Source organism: Aedes albopictus, chromosome 2 (genome assembly GCF_035046485.1).
Source record: "Aedes albopictus strain Foshan chromosome 2, AalbF5, whole genome shotgun sequence".
Taxonomy (NCBI): domain Eukaryota; kingdom Metazoa; phylum Arthropoda; class Insecta; order Diptera; family Culicidae; genus Aedes; species Aedes albopictus.
In genome coordinates, this window is record NC_085137.1 from 353597005 (window position 1) to 353618595 (window position 21591).

The following is a 21591-nucleotide window of genomic DNA, read 5'->3' on the forward strand; positions in this document are numbered from 1 at the left end:
AGAATCCCTCCAGGAATTCCAAAAACTCCTACTGGACCTTCCCTAATGGGGCACGTTCGGTGTAGTACTAGATTTGTAGTAATGAGCTGAATTTTAGTATGGTGAGAAGGTCAATTCTCTGTTTCTGCAATGAAATGGTGCAAAAAGCGTGGGTATTATGATTCCTTACCTAATTTGATGCTGTTTGAGCAAAACTTTGGACAACTATGTTGTTTATGTTGCAAGAAATGGAGAAAATAACAACACTGTTGCCCAAAGTTTTGCTCAAACAGCATAAAATTAGGCCAGGAATCATAATACCCACGCTTTTTGCACTATTTTATTGCAGAAACGGAGAATTTACCTTCTCACCATACTAAAATTCAGCTCATTACTACAAATCTAGTACTTCACCGATCTGTCCTATTGATTGATTGATTTGTCTTTATTAAAGAGACTTTCAGCCCTTGGCTGGTTCGTCTCTACACCTTCCCCAAGAATTTCACCAAAGAATCCTTTAAGTTTTTTGCCAAGAATCCCTTCAGGAATTTCGTCAGAAATTCCTCCAGGGATTTAAAAAAAGACAATTACACCGTCTTCGACCTTACGGCCTCTACAGACTGAACAGTACAAACATTTGACAACGGACAACACATATAACACCCAGTGCACTGCAGTGGCCCAGTGGAGAATTTTCCGTTTGACGAAAAGTTTTCCCCAACTGGAGCGGGAATCGAACCCACACTCCGATGCTTACGAGACACCTAAACGACTGACGCCGCTAATCGCTCGGCCACAGAAATTCCTTTCATAACACAGCGTAACAAAAAATAACTTTTGGTTTGTCTCAAGAGCAAACTTATGTGTCTCCGCAGGATTTTGGGCCGCTGAATCCGAATCCGGGCTCAGATTTGCTCCAACACGTCACAATTTTGAGCTATACCTCAATTTATAGGGCAAAATATGCGATTTTGGGCTTTTTTGACTGCAAGTTATTGCGCATGGAAATATTTTTTTTAAGCAATCAAAAGGTTAATTGGTCAATTAACATCTAAATTAACGACTCTTGCAAAACATTTCGTTTTACAAAATCGAATTTGATTGATTAAAAAATATTTCCATGCTTAAAGGCTTGCAGTCAAAAAAGCCCAAAATCGCATATTTTGCCCTATAAATTAAGGTATAGCTCAAAATTGTGACGTGTTGGAGCAAATCTGAGCCCGGATTCGGATTCAGCGGCCCAAAATCCTGCGGAGACACATAAGTTTGCTCTTGAGAAAAAAAATGTTGCGCTGTGTAATTCATTCAAAAAATCCTCCAGAAATTCCATTATAAATACCTCCTGCTCCTAGATTCTTCAGCGAACCGCAAGAAATTCCTCGCGAAAATACTCCTGGGACAGCTCTAGGGATTCTTCCGAGAATTCCTTCAAGGATTTCTCCAGGAACTGCTCCGAGACTTCTTCCAAGAATTTCTCAAGGAAACACTCCTAGAATAACGTTAAATTGTTTTACAAAAATTCCTCCTAGATTTTTTTTAAGAATTTCTGCATAATCCGTTCAGGAATTTCTCTAGAAATTATTTCAAGAATTCCGACAGGAATTCTAATAAGAATTTCTGCAAGATCTGCTCCAATACTTCTGTCAAAAATTCCTCTAAGAATCCCTCCAGAAACTTGGCCAGGGATTCCTTAATAAATTTCTCTAGGAATACCTCCAGGTATTTTCAATAAATACCTTCAGAAATCCTTCAGAAATTCCTGCAGAAAAGCCTACAGGAATACCCCCAGGTGTTCCACCAAGAATTCCTTCAGGAAGTCCTCCAAGAATTCGTCCAGGAATTATTCCAAGACAACCGCCAAGAACTCCTTCAACAATCCCTTCCAGAATTCCCTTCCATGAATTCCTTCAGGAATACCTCCAAGAAATCTTTCAAGAATTCTTCCAAGGAATTTCTCCAGGAATTTCTTGAAGATGTTTTTCAGTAATTCCTCCAAGAATTCCTACAAGAATACTTCCAGGAATTTCTACAAGAATTTCTTGAAGAAATATCTGGAGAAAACCCTGGAGGAATTCCTGGAGTACTTTCTGCAAGAATTCATGTAGTAATTTGTGAAGGAATTTCCCAAAGAATTTGTGATTTCCTGTGAGAAAATCCTAAAGTATTTTTCGCAATAACTGGAATTGAAGGAATTTCAGGAGAAATTTCTGTAGTTATTCCTACCGCAATTCTTGTAGAAATTCCTACAGTTATTACCGAAAGAATGCCTGAAATAATTATTGTAGGAATTCCTGGGGAATTTACCGGAACAATTCCTAGACGATTTTCTGTACTAATTCCAAGAGAAATTCGTAGAGTACTTTCTGGAGAAATTCCTGGAGTAATTCCAGAAGGAACTCCTGGAGTATTTGCTGGAGGGATTTCTGGAATATACCCTGGAGTATATCCAGGAAGAATTCCTGGAAGAATCCCTAGAAGAATGACTGATGGAATTCCTGGAAGAATTTCAGGAGAAATCCCTGTGAGGAATTCCGGGAAGAACCCCTGTTGGAATTTCTGGATGTATTCCGGGATGAATTCCTGGAGGTATTTCTGGAGGAACCCCTGGAAGAATTTCTGGAGGACACCGAGGAGGAATTTCTGAAGGTATCCCTTGATGAATTCATAGATAAATTAGCAGTTATTCATGGAGAAATTCCTGAAGGCATTCTTGGAGGATTTTTTGGAGAAATTACCCGCGAAAAATACCCGGAGGAATTACTGGAGTAATCCCTGGAAGAATTCCTGAAGGAAACTCTGGAGGAATCCCTGGATGAATTCTTGAAAAATCCCTTGAATCCTGAAGAAATCCCTGGATTAGTTGTTAGAGGAAATCTTGGATGAATTCCTGAATGAGCTCTGGAGGAATACCTGAATAAATTCCTGGATGAGTCCAAGAAGGAACTCATTGAGGGATTCGCGAAGGAATCCCTGAGGGTATTCCTGAAGGAATCTCTGAAGGAATCCCTGGAAGAACTTCTAGAGAAATCACTGGAGGAATCCCTGGAGAAATGCCTAGGAAAATTCCTGGAGGAATCCCTAGAAGAATGACTGATGGAATTTCTGGAAGAATTTCAGGAGTAATCCCTGTGAGGAATTCCGGAATGAACCCCTGCTGGAATTTCTGGAGGTATTCCGGGATAAATTTGTGGAGGAATTCCTGGAGGACACCGAGGAGGAATTTCTGGAAGAATCCCTTGAATCCTGAAGAAATCCCTGGATTAGTTGTTGGAGGACATCTTGGAACTTTGGAGGAATACCTGAATGAATTCCAGGATGAGTCCAAGGAGGAATCCATTGAGGGATTCGCGAAGGAATCCCTGGGGGTATTCCTGAAGAAATCCCTGGAAGAATTTCTAGATAAATCACTGGAGGAATCCCTGGAAAACTTTCGGAGGAATCCCAGGAGAAATTTCTGAAGGAACTCTTGGGGGAAAATTTCCTTGAGGAGTTTCAAGGAAACGCCTTGAGAAATCCTTGGCAGACTCCCGTGGAATGCTCGGGGAATTTTCGGAGGAATTTCTGAGGAACTTCCGGAGCAATTCCCGAACTCCTGCAGGATTTTTTGAAAGGTGCTCGAAGTAAGTCTTGAGGAACTCCTGAAGGAATTCCAGCATAGCCTCTGAAGAAATTTTCGAGATACTGCTAGCATAATTCTGAAGAATTTCACGGGAAGTCCTGAGGCATTCCCTAGAAACTCTAAGAGGTATTCTCGGAGAACATCACGATGAATTTCTGAAGGACTTCTGGAGAAATTTCCGAGGAACGTCTGGAGGAATTCATGGGTAATTTTCGACACTTCAAAATATCATAAAGATCATTTGTATGTCAGTGGATGCACAAGTAACACAAAGAAATACTCTACGTATTATGAGATGGGGTAATCGTGAAAGAATTAAGTACATCGATAAAGTAAAGAGATACAAGAGTAGAACTTGTACCCAAGCAACACACATGGTTACAAAACAGTCACGGCAGCGTATGTAAGGGTTGCGCAGTAAATCACAGTGGCTTCAATGGATTTTTTGCAATTTCGTGAGTATATTTCAAGGATATACCCCAAGGCATTTAGTTTATGACGTGTTAGCAAGATAATTGATATTTGTGAAATTCAGAGAAGTATTATAAAAAAAATGTCCCGATAAGAAGAAGCGATGATAAACAAATTTATTTAAGAAAAATGTTTTTTGTAAAAACTCAAACGTAAGTGTTGCGGTGAAATATATAGAATCCATTCGCAAGGTGGGACGGCATGGATGGCATCACTGATATGAGTACAATGCTGATAGGGCAGTGATGATGACGAGGAGGGATCAGTGGAAAAGGATTGGATTGAATTGTGTTTAATAACAAGCATATGTTGAATTGAATATTGAAAATTGAAGAAGTAGATGGACTAAGAAATTCATTAATTTTAATTAGTAGCAACCGTGAAATAAACAGAAAGTGTGCTGCGACTTCTCCTGTGTAAACACCAACAGAGCGATATTGGGTATTTGGATTGATGGTTCACGAATGAGATAGGCCAAGATTCACGCGCTGCGTAAAGTCAGAAATTGTAGGATAAAATTCTACTAAGGACGGCTCATTCGGTGTAGGACGAAATATTGGCGTATAGGGTGACCAATCTTTTAGCATATCTCCACCAAAGACCCGGTGTGTGAGGCTCAGAAGACCCCGAAAACTCCCCCTACAGTAAGCTAGATTAGCAGTTTTGAAAATATGGCACAGAATTATTGTTGGAAATGTTCAAATTATTGCATAAAATGTCATGAAAAAATTAAGTATATTGGTTTTCTCCGTTGAGATAAAGACGTGCCCTAATGCCTGTGGAGTATACCTGTTTGTTACTAGCATTACTAAATGAGTTTTGAAGACTACTAAGTGAAAGAACTGCAAGAAGTGTCAGAATTTTTGTGCCCTGTTTATTTAAAAGCAGATGTTCATACAAAAATGCAAGATATGGTCAAACAATTGGCTTATTTCATTCAATATGAAGAAATATAATATAAATGAGTCTTAGTTTTGAACCCCATTCATTTTAAACATAATTTATTTGAAAAGAACGTCTAAATTATGAAACAAGTAGTTGATGCTAGAAATTTTAATACTTTCGGCGCCATTTCCCGAAATGTGAGCCGTCCAATGTATGTTATTTTAGCCAGAATACAGTCTAGAAGATATTGGGAGCTAGTAGAAGACGTAACAGTAGTAAACGCTGTGATTTATGCAAGTGAAACCATCATATTTCATCAAAACAATACTTAACTACGTGATTTTTTGATGGTTTGCGTTATTTTTATCTGTCAAAAACATTGTTTTTCGTAAATTTTCAACCTGCACTCGTCATGAAACTTTCATTAGATTATTTTAAAACACTTCCGATGAAAATAACTACATCAAATCTCAATTTTGAAACATTTACAATATTATGACATTGATTGATTTGTCTTTATTAAAGAGACTTTCAGCCCTTGGCTGGTTCGTCTCTCCCTATATTATGACATATTTATATGAGATGCATGTGAAATAAATATGGCAACACTTCCAAAAACGATCTAATTCATGATTTACAAGTCGATCTATAATGCAGGTCACCATACAAAATGATTTTGTTGGATATTTTTCGAAATTTGTTAGTTTTTTTTATTATGGAATTAAAAAAAAAATGTACAGCTAAACGAATGTCTAGGCAAAAAATGACATTTTAAGGGTTTTTACCCTCGTTTTTGTTTCAGTGTTTATGTTAGTGTGATGTATCACATTTTTATTAAACAGTACTAGATATGCTATCACTACGGTAAAAAAGTTTTATCATAAAATCTTTTGTATGAGTTTCCTGACACTTTTTTGAAAATTTTTTGGCCTCGGCTAAACGAAGAAAAACAAGAGTAGAGCCTGTAGACCTTGAAGGTCCTAATTCCAGAATAGTTTGGATATCTTATGAATGTACCAAAAGCATTACATCTGTGCACTGAGGTGCCATCAGCAGTATATGTAGACTACATTCCACGATTTGTTTACAACTAAAGCATGATACAGTATGTAGACATCGTAACCCAAGCTTCAAAGTGTATTGGAGGCCATTTGTATTTCACGAAGTGTCCAAGTAACACAATATCAAGTTGCTCATAGCATTGCGAGGTCCAATGGACATCAACGTGACTAACTTTCTTGAACAGAGTAAACACAAACGATGGTAGATGTTGTAGATCTTAAGAAAATGAATTCCAGAGTAGTTTGGATGACCTAGATCACCCAACTCATGTACTATAAATTTTCTAGAGATGCTTTGGATTTGTGTCACAAACTTCGGAGTATTTTGGAGGTTGTGGTATTTCCTATTTCCAGGGCGAATCCCTTTTATCGTCTCTTTCCTTGCAGAGCATTCAGTCGTCCCCAAAGTTGGGGCGCAGATTGGACGTAATTGATATGGTCTAGGAAGGTGGTCCAGGAAGCATCCTTTGCTCCTCGAATAACCTACCTGTAGTTGTTTCGAACCTCATGCCATTCATCCGCTATTTTCTCCCAATTCGTATGTTCAGTGGGGAGTCGCTTCAGACGCCTGAGGGCTTTTCGATGTGCTTTTATAGATTTCTTTACTTCGTCGGAGGAGAGCATTCCGGCCTGGATTAGGGCTAGTTCGGGGTATCGTGTTCGCCGCTATCTCTCCAATGACAGAGGAGAGATCCAGTATATCTTCTAGGGAGTTGGTACATAGACATGATGGCTGTTGACGGCACCGAGGATCAGTATAGGTTCGGGAATCTTTTTGAGACTTCGTCAATCCTTTTCTTTTTAAGTCTGGCACATTTCGGCAGGTACAGAGATGCGACGGATAGCGGGAAAGGCCACGTGATCCGTGCCGCAATTATAGGTAGGTCGTCGTTCAGATCTATAAACTCCGACTATAGTTCCGTGGCTATTCCCAGTGCAACCGAGTGGTAGATGTTCTTATAATAATAAAATAACATGCAGAAAAATACCTGGCCTGATCGGAATGCTGGCTACGCCCTTGACTGGAAACCTTCTGCTAGCATCCAATTCAAAAACATCAAACCAACCCATTTCCTTCTCGCCAAAAATGCCCATTTAGCACCCAAGGCCGTTGATTTTTTATTACGACAATTAAGAGCCTTCAATTTTTAGATGGAGCATCCAAAACCCGCGAATTATGACGTGAGATGATGGCATTACGCGCGCGAACTAACCGTTCAAGTGCTGAAGTGATGAGACTCTTCTCTCCTCCTTTCTGTTATTGCGCCATCTCATTTAAATCAACCGCCTTTCGCGGGGCGTCTTTCATGAACTGCATTGCATTGGCGCGAACTTCGTACAAATGCACCGGCGAGGTGCGGGCGATCCCACCAAACCAGTAATTAAATTTTCGGTTGTCCAATTTCCATGTGGTCAGCCGACAGGGCTGGCTGCGCCGTGCTTTCTCTCCGCGGAGTTTAAATTGTTAGGAAAATAAAAATATTAGCTAAATATAGCGTGTAGCGTATCGTGTCGCTCCAAAGCCTACCTCTGGATGATGACGCAATTGGTTGGTCATTGTTTCTGATCGTGGGCAGTACTGATTATTTCATCTCGTTAATATTGGTTTATTATTCCGAGCTCATCGGCAGCAACGAGTGCTTGCTTGTGTTGAACGAACAGTTTGAAAAATTATCCCATATCGCGGGCATCGTAACAATTTCTCAACACTATTGTTTGTCTTGCTTTGCAGAGGAACCCAATTACCTACTACCGTGATTCGGCGAACGACACCGATGAGGAAGAAATACCCATGGCGGAGCTGGGAAGTGTCAACGCAGACGACGGGGCAGTATCCGAAGATGAAATCGAGATCCCGATATGGATTCGTGGTGAACCACGCTTCGTGGCAGGAATCAATGATGCTACGACGTGCAACAATATCATCCAAGCGCTGATAGACGACGAACTGCAGAACGGGAACTACAAGCAAGGTATACAATGTAAACCATTTCATTTCTATTTTGTAAGGGGCAATCCATGAAGTTCGTGACGCTTATAGCATGCCTAGTAGAGCTTTAGTTTTTAGTTACTTTGTCACTCTTATCTCGTTAAAAGTCCTTTGTAGAGTGACTCTAGTGTTATATCTTTTTTCGTCTGTAGAGTATAAGATCCATACGAATTGTCATAATTTTGTAAGGACAAAAGTCTACGAAGGGGCAGTAAGCTCTGTTATCACCAAATATAAGTGTTTATGGACGCCTATGACGCCTTTCCTTATTAAACGTTTCTTGAGTAACTTTTAAGGTTTTGCTACTAACTTCACAAAAAATACAGCTTGTGTCATACATTTTTTTCACTCAATTGTACCGAAATTTCATCTGGAAACTACTAGAAAAGCTTGATAAAATGTCTTATATGGGTTCAGTAATGTTCCAAACAATTCTCGTTAAACAAATAGAATTCCAGAGATTTTTTCTATTATTTTCTAATTCCAGGGGTTTTGGGCTATTTCTTAACATGGTAATCATCTCGATAATATAAGGATTTTTGAACGGGAGTGTACATTTTTTAAATATACAGTAAAGTAATAATACACCAAATACTTTGGTACATGGGACAATACGTACTCATTTTCTTTAGCAAATATCTAAGCACATAAAAACGTGACTCATTTCATCAAATACACATTAATTACATTACTCCATATTTTTCTTTCTTTACTTTTTTCGGATCCTGGCCTGGCGACGTCGTTCGCCTCAGCAGATATCGCAGTGTCACGTGATGTCAGCGATTATGTGATAACGGAACGCTGGCGTGAGGTAGAACAAGTACTGGCTGGCGACACACGAATACTCTCGATTTGGACCGCATGGGGCGACGCCAAGAATGAGGTAGGCACCTACCTATAGGTACTCGCGGCAGTAAAAAAAACTAGGTTCAATTAAAATCAACCAGCACACGCGAGTTTGCTATTGCCATTACCATTATTTGTCCCCCTCCCATCCAGCTCCCATCCCATATGCACACACTACTGTCGTCCTGCGCAACCGAATTTCCGTGACGGACGACCAATTTACGATCCAATGTGTTTTATAAAATATTGTTTTATTTCGAGTAACAAAATGTCACCCTTATCTTTACGTTTCGTTCGTTTTTATTTCTTTGCGCAGGTTCAATTTCGTCTGAAAATCAATAAAGCCAACCTGGAAAGCGCCAAATCGAACAAGGTACAGACTTTGAGCTACTTATATTCATTCATCACGTTTCATTGAACGAGTATTACCAGAACAGGATATTTAGTTTCTTTGTTTGTCTTTCTTATCATCTAGGATTCCAAATCAAAAAAGCAGAAGGAAAAAATCGGTCTTATAAATCGAATGATGAGGAAAGTGCTCAAGCAAGGCGAGGCTATCCAAAACCACCTGTCGATGATGAGGTAAATCCTTTATGATTGAACGTACATACCTACATAGTTTCAACTTTCTATTGATGGGCCTAATTGTGCTTTTTCCCAAGATAGAAAAAATAGAATCACAAAATTATAGAATTTTTCTAAATATTTGTTCAGTTAATTCACCAATAATTCTATCATTAATATCTGTGAGCAGAGATGGCATAGATACACTGATAAACAGCTCTGCGTACACATCTTTAAAAGAATGTGCGCCGCTCTGTTTTGCTACGAATGCGGACCGACAACAAACACACATCGCTCAGCCGTAAAACTTTGCGTGAGAGTGCGTATGTGTAAGGCCGATGACATAGTAAGGCGGCGCGTGAAGCGATGCGCAACGCGTTTGTCGATCAGCTTTCATACACGCGTCGAGCAACGCGAAGCATGCCACAGTGACGCGCTTTGTGACGCGTATTCGAAGCAAAATTACCGATGCCCACCACCATAATCACAACCATCAGCATAACGAGAACTCTCAAACCACGACCAAACTCACACCTGACTCAACCCCGTCATGACGAATTCACTCAAACAGCACACACCACACACCAGGCGCACAGAATCATGAGACGGTCCTAGCAACCATCAGTTCCCCGTACAGTAACTTGTGCATGCACGCGCGTGAAAGCACTCGACGGAATGGTTTGACGCAGCTGCCGACGCTGTGATTCGCGTTCACTCTGACTGGTCAACGCGTCTCACCATGCGTTTTGCACTGGCGCTTACAAAAGCTGTTCGAACGCAAACGCGTCGCACTGCGCTTCGCTTCACGCAACTCTCTACTATGTCACCGCCGTGACTGGTCAACGCGTCTCACCATGCGTTTTGCACTGGCGCTTACAAAAGCTGTTCGAACGCAAACGCGTCGCACTGCGCTTCGCTTCACGCAACTCTCTACTATGTCACCGCCGTAAGTTGCCGCACCAGCTGTGCGAGACGTCGCAGAGCTCACACTTCTTCTGCGTGAGCTTCGCTCATTTCTAGTAGTGTGCTACACATCTGAGCTGTCTGAGCTGAGAGTTGTAGGCTCTCGGCAGTACAGAGTAGCGCAGCGCTGCGATGTGAGCTGTGTGTTGGACTGTACTTTCTCCTGCTTGCCTGCGTTCACCGTCGTGCACGATGCGACAACGATGCCGAGCGCGTGCAGTCGGACCGCGCAGAAGATAATTCTTTTCACCCACTCTTTCTCATCATGAAGGCTGTGTGTAATGCGTATTTTTTATCTTCTCACTTAGCGCTCTGAGGAGCATGCCATCTCTGTCTGTGAGGATTCATGTTCAAAGAATTAAGAAATGCCTGAAAGAATTACTACAATAAATTCTCCAATGCTTCCTTCGAGTTAGATATTCTTCTAAGATATTACATCGGAATTCCGCCAGAGGAAAAGTAGTCCTTCCGAGAAGGTGAGAAAATCTAACGAATTATGTATGCACTAATTGAATTACTGAAGAACAAACAATATAAGGCAAGATTTGTGAACATTTTTCCTGGAAAATAAAAAGAAATCTGCCAACAGCCAGCATCGAACCAGCATATTCAATTATTACTGATGAAATTACTGAAGAACAAAAACTGATATTGGTTTGATTGATTTAAGAGGTAAACAATCAGAAATAATATTAAAATGTAGTACATATGGAGAATTGCTCAATAGCTCGTTAAGATATTACAAGATGAAAACGATATCAGACAAGATTTATCGACCTTTTACTTGAAAAGGTAAAAAAAGGCCAACATCCAGCATCAAACTTACGACCCTAGGATTCACAGGCGATGATGCTTACCACTTAATTTCTTGATTTTGCTGACCAAGCCATGTTGAAATTACACTATTGCAAATGCTTTGACATTCTGCACAATGCCATGTGCAAAACAGAAACATGTGCTCGATGAACAAATTGAAATTTGAATTATGAAAATAAATCCACGTACACCGGTGAGACTCGAACACACGACTCCCAATTCGCTAGACGGGCGCTTCTATTCCTTCAAGCTACGGAGTCACTCAACTATCTCCGTTGTCAGTAAGCGTAGAACATAACTCGATTTCACAATCGCACATGGTTTTGCTTCTTTACACAATCCAGATACCCTTCGGATTGGATTAGATGAATTTCTAGCACAGTGTTTCCCAAACTTTTTAGTAGTATCGCCCACTAGCGAAGAATCTGGGAAGTGGCAAGTCTCAACACATTTTCACATGAATTGAAACGTTTATTGTAGGCGCTTGAAATTTTGATTTTTTCTAAAATTTCAAACTCACTTTAATTAAAAAGCGCCTATAAGAATACGTTTGGAAAGTATCTTTGAAATATCCCCCCTCATAGACCGTGTGATAAATTACACCAGAAACGTACTATTGACTCCCTTTGAAGATCGAGAATTTCATCAAAATTGCGTACAGGACTTCATACCAGAAATTAACTGCTCAATAGTTTATTTAGTTTATATTCCAGTTAATAGAGAAATTCCTCCAAAAACACATGTAGCAGACATTTTATTTTTAAAGAACTTTTCCAGAAAGGCCTGAGATAGATCAACAAAAATCGTTTCTATCCAACAGTTTTGGATTTATTTTAAAATTGTGTCGATTCCTGGCTATGTTTCAAATCAAAGTTTTTCAAAGATCATAAAGTAATGAAAACATCTGGGAATATTTTAATGTTTGAGTAATGAAACCTGGACTTGTTTCTTCATACAATTGATCGCTTTTAATAATTGAAAAAATCGACCCCTTTTGAGTATTTTCGCCCCCATATTTTATTTTTCTAATTTTCACTCCCCTTAACTTGACCTAGGGCGGCGAATTCGCCCACTTTGGGAATCACTGACCTAGCACATACACTGTTGTGCACATGTATGTCAAAGCGGGAGAGGAAATTATTTTGTCATGAAATTAAATGTCATGAGCTTCAGGCACAGTATCCCAATCACTTATTGGTATGACTTGTCAGTGTATCGTCTAACTCTCATCCATGTTTTTTTTTTCAGGACATCCTCCAAATATTCCTTTCATGATTTTTCCTCGAAAGTCAAGCATGTCTCCAAAGATTCTTCAAATATCTCCTCCAGAGATTTCTCCAAGGATTTATCCGAAGACGGCTAATAACACTAGTTTACAGCATTTTTGAACTCGGTAAGCTGATGAACATTTTTGGTGTAGAATCATGCCCTGAGTTCGAAAACGCGAAGGAAAAAAATTACAGTAGAGCGGAAATTTTTTCGACTTTCCATACAAGGTTGATGATTTGAAATCGATTTTTGTTCTATTTTTAAGCAAAGTCGCTCACTTCAAACATCTCATTCTCCGTAATCAATGCTCCGATTGAGCTGAATTTTTTACTGTAACTCGCCTACATATGATATGTCAAAAAAACGTCGAGAAAGAATTTTTCAGTTGTTTTTTTCTTATTGAAAAAAATATATTTCTTCAAAAAATTTTGGGAATTTTGCTAAAATTTAAGGAGATCGTCCCTAAAACTCGCCAATATCTTGAATTTCATCAATCTGACGCAAATCCTGTATTCAGATGATCGAATGGTATTGTATTCAGCTTTTAATTTATGGAAAAAGATTTAAAATTGGTTGAACAAAACGCAATATATTTGAATTTCAGTAAATTACATATTTTGAAAAGTTACAAAACTCAATATTGAGCTAAAACTCAAAAACTGTTCTACTTTAAATTTTTTGAAGGTCGGTTTCGAAATCAGCACTAAATTGTGCTTCAAAAATTTTGCTCGTTGACAGAAGTTCACGACTTTCGTTTTATTTTGTAAACTTGTGTAACAAGACAGACATCTACCCTCTTGCTCCATATACCTTGGGAGCTACAAGCACACTAGCGCCACAAACGACTTCAGGGAACAACATCATGAATGAGTGTGCATGCGATGCTACCATTTCCGTGTACGTATTTGCATGTACACGCACACAATCATGTTTTAATGTTCCTGTGAATCGTTGAGGGCGTTTCAACCATGTCGCCTGCAACAGGGTGGGAGCTGGCTGTCTTGTTATTAGCCGTCTTCGATTTATCTTAGCATTATCAAGCACTCATCACTCATCTTGAAGATTTTTTTTTCCAAAATATCCTTCAGAAATTCCTCCAAAGATAGCTTCAATAATTATTCCAAGGATTTTTATGGAGTTTATCTAAGGTTTTACTAAGAAATTCATCCAAGAATTACTCCAAGGAATTTTCAAAGAATCCATTGAATATTAATTCAAAAAATTCTCCAATGATTCCTACAGAATGCATAGAAATTCTTTCGAAAAATCCTTCTTGAATTTCTGCAAAGAATTCTTTAAAATCCATCTACTCTAGGAGTTTCTTTCAGGAATTTTTGCCAGCATATTTCTCAAGAAACTTTTCGTAATATTTCTATTGCAATTTTTAATAGGACTTGTTCAAAATTCTTTCGAAAAACCTTTTGAAAAATCATTAAGTTTCCATCAAGCATCTTAGTAAAGCCCAGGATTTGTTACTGATTCATCCAGAAACTCCTGCAAAAATCGTTTAACCCTCTTAAGATGTTGAGCTAGACGCAGCACGATAACGTGGTGCACATTCAGCGAGCCTGTCTGGGTCATATTGACCCCAACATCCTACTAGGGTTAAAATATTTCTCTGAGGATTCCTGGTAGGGTCACCTTGCGCTTAGTGATCTTACGCTCCCAAATTCATTATATTCGAAACCAAAGCGGTTACGACTCCGATTGATTCCGTATGTTTTATTATCATTTGTGCTTCTAACAAAAATACAAAAATAAGAAAACAGAAAAGAATGGGAGCGTATATGCTTAGGAAAGGAACAGCAATACCCTATCATAAAAAAAATCAAATAATTTCTTTAGAAATTTCTCCAAGGATTCTTTTAGGAACTCTTAAGGAATGCCTCAAAGCACCATTTAAGTGATTAATGCAAGGCTAAGATTTCATAGAGGATATCCATCGGGAATTCTTCAAGAATCGCTTCAAGAATTCCAACGGGATTTTTTCCAAGGATTCCTGACGTTTTTCTACAAAAAAATCTCAAGAAAATTATCAAAAGATTCTTTCAGAACTCGTTCAAAGATCTCAAACTCTTACTTTTGGAGTTTTCCCAGGGATTGCTTTAGGAAATCTACCAAGATTCTAAAGGAATTCCTTGAAAAATGTCTTTACAAGTTCCTTCCAAAACTCCTTCAGAAATTTTTCCAAAGATTTCTTTAGTATGTATTTCAAGCAATATTCATCTTGCGATTTCTCCAAAGATTCGTTCAGAATTTATTCAGGTATTGTCTTTGAACTTCCTAAAATGATCTATCAAGCAATTCTCCAAGTATTCCATTAGAAATTTTATACCTGATTTCCCCAGGAATTTTACTAATAATTTTGTATAAGAGATCCTTCGGGAATTTGTTCATGCAAGTATTTCTTCATGTATTTCTAAGATTCTTACACAAATTCCTCTCAAAAAATATATAGGAATTCCTCCAGAGGATCCTTTCAGTGTTTTTGCTAGATATGCATTAGAAATTCTTCCAATAATGCTTTCAAGGATTTAGGAATTCCTCCAAAAAAGGAAGTATTATTTCAAGAATTCTGATAGAAATGTCTCCAAAAATTTCTACTGGAATTCCTTCAATGAATGCTTTACGGATTCTTCCAAAGTATCCATCACCATTTATTCTATACATATATTTAAAGATTTCTTCAGCGGATTCATCCGGATTTCCTTCACGAAACATCTAAGATTTTTTTTCTAACGATTTCACCAAGATTTTTATCCAACTGAGGAACCCAAAAAACTTATTCTTGTATATTTTTTACGATTAATTTAGAAACTACTTCAAGAACTTCTTCACAAATTCCTTAAAGATTAAAGAGTTGCTCCAGTGATTGCTTCGGAAACTCATCCAAGCGTTTCTTAAAGACTTCTAAAAACAATTCCTTCGGGGCTACCCCACATGATCCATTCAGAAATTTCCCAGAGGAAACCTTTCAGAATTCATTCAAGATTTTTCTTAGAAATTTCGGCAGGCGTTCTTTTTGCAATACCTCAAACGATTTTTCTTAAAGTTCTTTCAAGAATCTCTTAGGATTTTGATCAATCATACCTGCAGGGATTTCTTCAGTAATTCCTCCAATAATTGCTGTAAATGGTCCAATGGTGATTTGATTGAAAGAGAAACATCGTTTACCGATAGAACTTCCCACACAACATTTGAAGGGCTTGTGCAGTCTCAATTTTCAACCAAATGAGCTCAAACTTTGGGAGAAGGCATGATTCTACTTACAAATCGAATAAGCAGTGTGGAGCAGAAACGATTTTTTTAACCTCGTACCCCTACACTGCCCCCACTCGCATAACTGTCCCATTTGACTTTTCATCAATTTTGAGTTAACGTTATGAATAGTCATCATTTTCGATGTACTTCCAAAAACAATAATAAAAATTTTGAATTTTTATGTCAATATGTGAAAAAAATACCAAGTCATGAGCGTCCCATATCAAAAGTACCCGCATAACAGTCCCATCATGGATTTTTGTGTCACGTAACACAAAACTGAACAACTTTGTAGTGATTGTGATATTTTTTACAGATATATATTCATGTGCAAAGCAATCTGTGAAAGTTTCGAGATGATCGAAATATTCTTCAAATTTTGGCGATTTTTCAAAGTTTTATATGGAAACAAGATTTCAAACTTCAAATGCTGTTTTCTCAATTCCTACTTTTTGCAAATGGGACTGTTATGCGAGTGGGGGCAGTACATACCTATTAGTAGATCTACGAAGTATTGAACTTGTACTTATAGGAAACTGTCGCTATTTAAAGAATTAGTGCTAGATCAGGGAAGGTGATTTGGAGACCCTCTGAATTTGGGTGCCCGGTGCGGACCGCACCCTCCGCATCCTGCATGCTACGCCGGACCGGTCTTACCAAGAAATACTCATTCGTAACTTAAAACTATACTAAGGCTAAATACTTTCAAAACCTAAGACTTATGAAGGGCACCAATTAAATATATATTTTTCCTTATCATCAACAGCCAAAAATCTACCGAAAAGCGCAACCAGGAGAAATTCCGCAAATACGTTAAAAAGCACTGCGGCAAAACAGTTATCATGGAGAATTTTCTGGAAGATGCGACCACGTTGTACGACATTACCAATCCCAGTGACGAAAGCGGCGAACAGTGCAAATGCAATGATAAATCACGTCGTAGTACATTCCCGAGCAAACTATTCGCCACGAAAAAATACAAAGAACCCAAAGTGCTCAAACCCAAATATTACGAATCGTCCGATCAAATCGAAGCTCTCAAAAACGAAGACGAGCTACTGCTGGTGATCGAACACACATCCGACAGTGATAGCGGAATATTCACCAACAATCAACTGGGTCGCAAAAACACCCTTCCAAAGAAGCCCAACTTTGGATCCATGATCGAAATAGATAAGCTTGCCAAAGAACCGACCTATGAACCGGCCCCAGAAAATAACACACCAAAGAGAAAATTCCGCCCGAAACGACGCTACGGTTCACTACGGAACAGAGAGGTTAACCGGCGGAAGCTGGATTACGACAGCGATGACGTTACGCCACCCATAGATGACTTTGAAAACATTAATCTCGAGTTGCGCAAAGGAACTTTCAACCGAACCTCGTTCCGGTTCGATCTAATACGCCAGGAAATCTCCACCAAAATGGAGGAGATGCAACAGCTGCTAACCCAAGAGGATGAACTGCTGCGCCGTCTGAAGCTGAAGAGTGCCAAATTCCAGGCGGAAAATCAAATCTATCGGTCGCACATTGGGCTCGACTTTCACGTCGAACGCTTGCAGGAATCGATCGACACGTGCGCCAAAGAAATCATCGAGATCGAGCAAGAGCTGCTGCACACAAAAGCGGAAATAGAGGAAAAATCGCCCCTCATCGATAATTTGAAGACACTGCTGGAGGCACAGGAGGCCAAACAGTTCCGGGGCTTCTACTCGTCCTACTCGCCCTCGGGATCCACGGCCGACAGCCTGAACGAGCGGTCCTCGTCGAACGCTTTGGGCGCAACGGCCCTACCCAGTACGGGTGCTTCTTCCAAAACCAGCTTATCTTCCGACCACAATTCCAAGGAAACGGAATTTGTTGACAATATTTACGAATTTTGTGATAATAATCGGAGTTTTGTAGTCTAGGCCTAACAGTGTAACAGATCACGCGGAGATTAGCGGTGCGGTTTTAGAAAGAAAATAGTTATACTTATATCTTTATGCCTAAGGTTTGCAACGCCGAATACAAAATGCTCAAAAATGTTTACTTATATTTAAAAGCATATATTTTACCTGTTGTTCGATACATTTTTATTATGCATACTCAATAAACTGTTTACTTGCATTATACAAAACTTACTCTTAGATCGAGCGCAAACATTCAGAAAGAAATCTTCCTTTATTTGTAATTCACTGACTCGTACGCTCAAAGCCGCTTTGCTGTTAGAAACACTATTCTACAGGTTTGATTCTTTGAGGCCTAACTTTTTCCAAGCATTGTTATGTACCTATAAAGTTTTTTTTACGTATTTCTAATGTTGGTGGAGTTAGAAAAGCTAGAGAACCATGCTGCGGACAATCCGAAAGATGGAAGCATTGAAGATCGCCATCAAGAACGTCTTCATCGCCACCGGCGAGAATAATTTTGGAGGAAGACAGAGGAGCGAAGTAACGCCAAAGCCGCGATAAAACGAGCGAAGACAGGGTGTCTCCTACCTAGAAAAAACCTGGGATTCTCAGGGAATTCTGTAGTAAATCAGGGAGTCTTATTGGTTAAAATTTTACCGCAAAATATGCTTGAAATCACAATGTCCATATAGGGTGCCTGTACCAAATATGGCACTACCTAAGGACAATTATTTGTACAAAAATAACAAGAAGACCAACGAATGTCATCAATATGTTAAAAGGTAACTTAGTTTCTATACTTTACAGGAAAAATATATAAACGGAGCTAAAACTACTTTTAGTATTTATTACAGCGTGTGCCAATGATAGGACCTCTGTACCAGTTATGGCTACATTTTATAACTTCGGTTCCTTTTCGCACTATTTGCATGCATTTCTTATGGGATTAGCCATAATTGGTACACTATAGCGATGAAGGGTGCAAGGAAGCCAAAATTTTAAGGAAAATGATTTATTTCTATCATTTTTTGAGCAAAATGTGGAGTTTAAGTGAGTGCAACCATCTTTTGTGAACGTGATCTGTTGTTCACAGTTTTTTTAAATGTTGATTTACATCGTTAGAGTGAAAATCAACTATGGCGAATAATTGGTACTATAGACATAATTGGTACACTTACCCTATTCTAGGTTCATTAGTATTCTCCAGCATAAATAATTATTGAGTAACTTCAAGGTAAATGAGTTAAAAGTCAAAAGAATAAATATAATTAACAGTAACGTTAGAGAAACACAGATCTTTTCAAGAATATTCTGAAATGCATGCATATGCTTGCAAAATTTCAGGTTTCGCAGGTAAATACTTGAGAGTTTTTTAGCAGATCTTAAATTTCTCAAAGAATTCAAAAAGAATAAAAGTTTTAGAGGATTTTAGGCATATTTCGCAAATTAAATTCTGGTGAATCTCAAGAAATATGTATGGGAATCTCCAGAAAGATTCTAGGCAAACCTTTTTTGAAGAAGTCCGTGTAGGAATTGGGGTTTCCAGCTAGCATAGTAGTGGAAAAGACTAGTATCACCAATTCAATTGGTGTAAGGGAGAATTCTATTTTCGTGAGAATGAGCGAAAATTCCGCTGTTGACAATGCGTTAAGTATTAGAAGGAACGAGGTTAACCGGATAAATCTGCAACTATTTCCTTCTTCATACAGCGGACACACCCTTTTGGGAACTTATTTCACTGCCCATAACTACATAACAGTCACGGTGTTATTTAGAAGGTGATACCTTCCGTAAATCTCACAGTTTTTTGATTACGTAATTCAAATCGTTCATAGGCATGAATACAATGATCTAGTACTCCTTACCAATTTAATCAACGTAAAACGATAAGAACGACGTCACATGTTTACATAAAAAAATAATGTATACATACGTTACTAGCTTGCCTTGTGATTTTTATGCCGTGCTTAACAGTCACATTCGACAAAAGTAGGCATTGGAGAAAATTGAACTCAAAGTTTGCAACTTGCACTAGTATGGAAAAGGATCTAAATTTCAAAAATTTGGCAAAAAATCAAAGTGAATTACCCCGCAACGAAATCTTCTACAGCTCTTCTTGTATGTTGGTTGTATGCTATGAGGCCAGTGTGTATTCCCAGTGTGCCTGTTATGCGGTTACACTCGTTAATACTTGTTAATGAGACAAAACGACTTGGTATTTTTTTTTCACATTTTGTGGAACAAACTTGTAAAGTTCATTTGGATACATGAAAGTACTGGTGATTTAGAGATGAGCCCCGGTATTAACTCAACATTGACAAAAACTGTAATGGGGCACGTTCGGTGTAGTACTAGATTTGTAGTAATGAGCTGAATTTTTGTATGGTGAGATGGTCAATTCTCCGTTTCTGCAATGAAATGGTGCAAAAAGTGTGGGTATTATGATTCCTTGACTAATTTGATGCTGTTAGAGCAAAACTTTGGATAACTATGTTGTTTATGTTGCAAGAAATGGAGAAAACAACAACACTGTTGCCCAAAGTTTTGCTCAAACTGCATCAAATTAAGCAAGGAATCATAATACCCACGCTTTTTCCACCATTTCATTGCAGAAACGGAGATTTGGCCTTCTCACCATACTAAAATTCAGCTCATTACTACAAATCTAGTACTTCACCGATCTGTCCTATTGTAACAAATACGCAGTTATGGGCAGTTCACGTCATGAAAATACCCAATAGAAAAACTACCTTACCTTACCTTACCGATCAGGCTAAGGCCGGGGTGGCCTCTGCTGTACATAGTAGTCGTCTCCATTCCACTCGGTCCATGGCTGTTTGTCTCCAGTTCCGCACTCTGCGTAGGGTCCGCAGATCGTCCTCCAAACTTCAAAACTACAAAAGAGAAATTATTCAAAACATGTTTGAGTTACTCAGACCCCTCTGGAGGAAAATAAGAGTAACCCCATTTGCTCCTGGGGATTTGAAGGAATCAGAACTTTTAAGTATCCACTAAATCGATTATATAGCTACAATATTCGAAGTGGATGCTACAGATTCGTAACTATATCCAAATTCCAAATACTGGTTTATCCGAAGATATTTTGATCTTCACCAGAGAAAAGTTTCATTCAGGAGTACCTCTTGCGGTCCTTACAGACCGCAAAGGACAAGCTTCTGCTAAAGCTATAGTTATGGTATACACCAGATAACCAATTTGCACGTATAATGAAGTTTATGTTCATGTTATACGTACTTTTATGCCAAACAATGGATCACCCACGTCAGATGATCGGTCAATGTTTCTTCTCAAAACGAAATCTAGTCTGCAAAAAAGAGCGACGTTACTTGGAGTGACGGACTATACAAAGTGTGCTTTAGAAAATACAAAAAAAAAATCTACGATTGTCTTAGTCATGTTATTTCACAACGAACATTTCCAATAAAATAATAGCATGAAATGAGCTCACCCATTGATGTGTCTCCATCGCTGGACCGGGTGGCTATACAAAACTGACTCGAGTTGAAGAAACGCAAAGGCAACTCCGACAGAGAATGATAAAATGCAAAAAAAAACCAACACACGCGCGCCGACCGGGTGGCTTTACGAAACTCGCACTTTTTGCACCATTTCCAGGCCCCTGACACGGCCTATATCAATGCATTGGAATCAAGGTTACTGATAGACGATAATTCTCGCGAAAGCCAAATAATTTGTTTCAGTGTCTATCGTCCCAAATGTTCATCATAAAAACAACAATCAGTTCATTCTCTCACAAAGGCGTGAATGAACTCGCTCCAGCGTGAGTGAGTTGCCCGCAACGAACTGGATTGAGAATTGTGAGTGCGCTCTCGAACTATTTTTCATTCAGCGTCGAAAGATCGTCTGCTTGAATATATCGAGTTGATTCTCAGCTTTCATTCCGATTCCCACTCACGGCGAAAATATCGTCGATAGTGGAATCTACAAGGATCA

At 38.9% G+C, this 21591-nt stretch overlaps 2 protein-coding genes across 3 annotated transcripts in view; one reads left to right on the forward strand and one right to left on the reverse strand.

Annotated features, from left to right (window-relative positions):
- LOC109407388 (uncharacterized) overlaps positions 1–17853 on the forward strand; it is a 102133-nt gene extending 84280 nt beyond the window's left edge. Inside the window, exons 3-7 of one of the 2 annotated variants that reach the window (XM_029866321.2) lie at positions 7748–7988; positions 8758–8888; positions 9168–9224; positions 9327–9433; positions 16491–17853. In XM_029866321.2, coding sequence (XP_029722181.1) covers positions 7748–7988; positions 8758–8888; positions 9168–9224; positions 9327–9433; positions 16491–17634 — 1680 coding nt within the window. In that variant the 3' untranslated portion in view covers positions 17635–17853. The remainder of the gene's footprint in view (positions 1–7747; positions 7989–8757; positions 8889–9167; positions 9225–9326; positions 9434–16490) is intronic. The other variant, XM_029866322.2, reaches the window with a different exon arrangement.
- The window catches only part of LOC109416657 (uncharacterized), a 325658-nt gene that overhangs the window by 8354 nt on the left and 295713 nt on the right, over positions 1–21591 (reverse strand). The gene's annotated exons all lie outside the window — the stretch shown is intronic.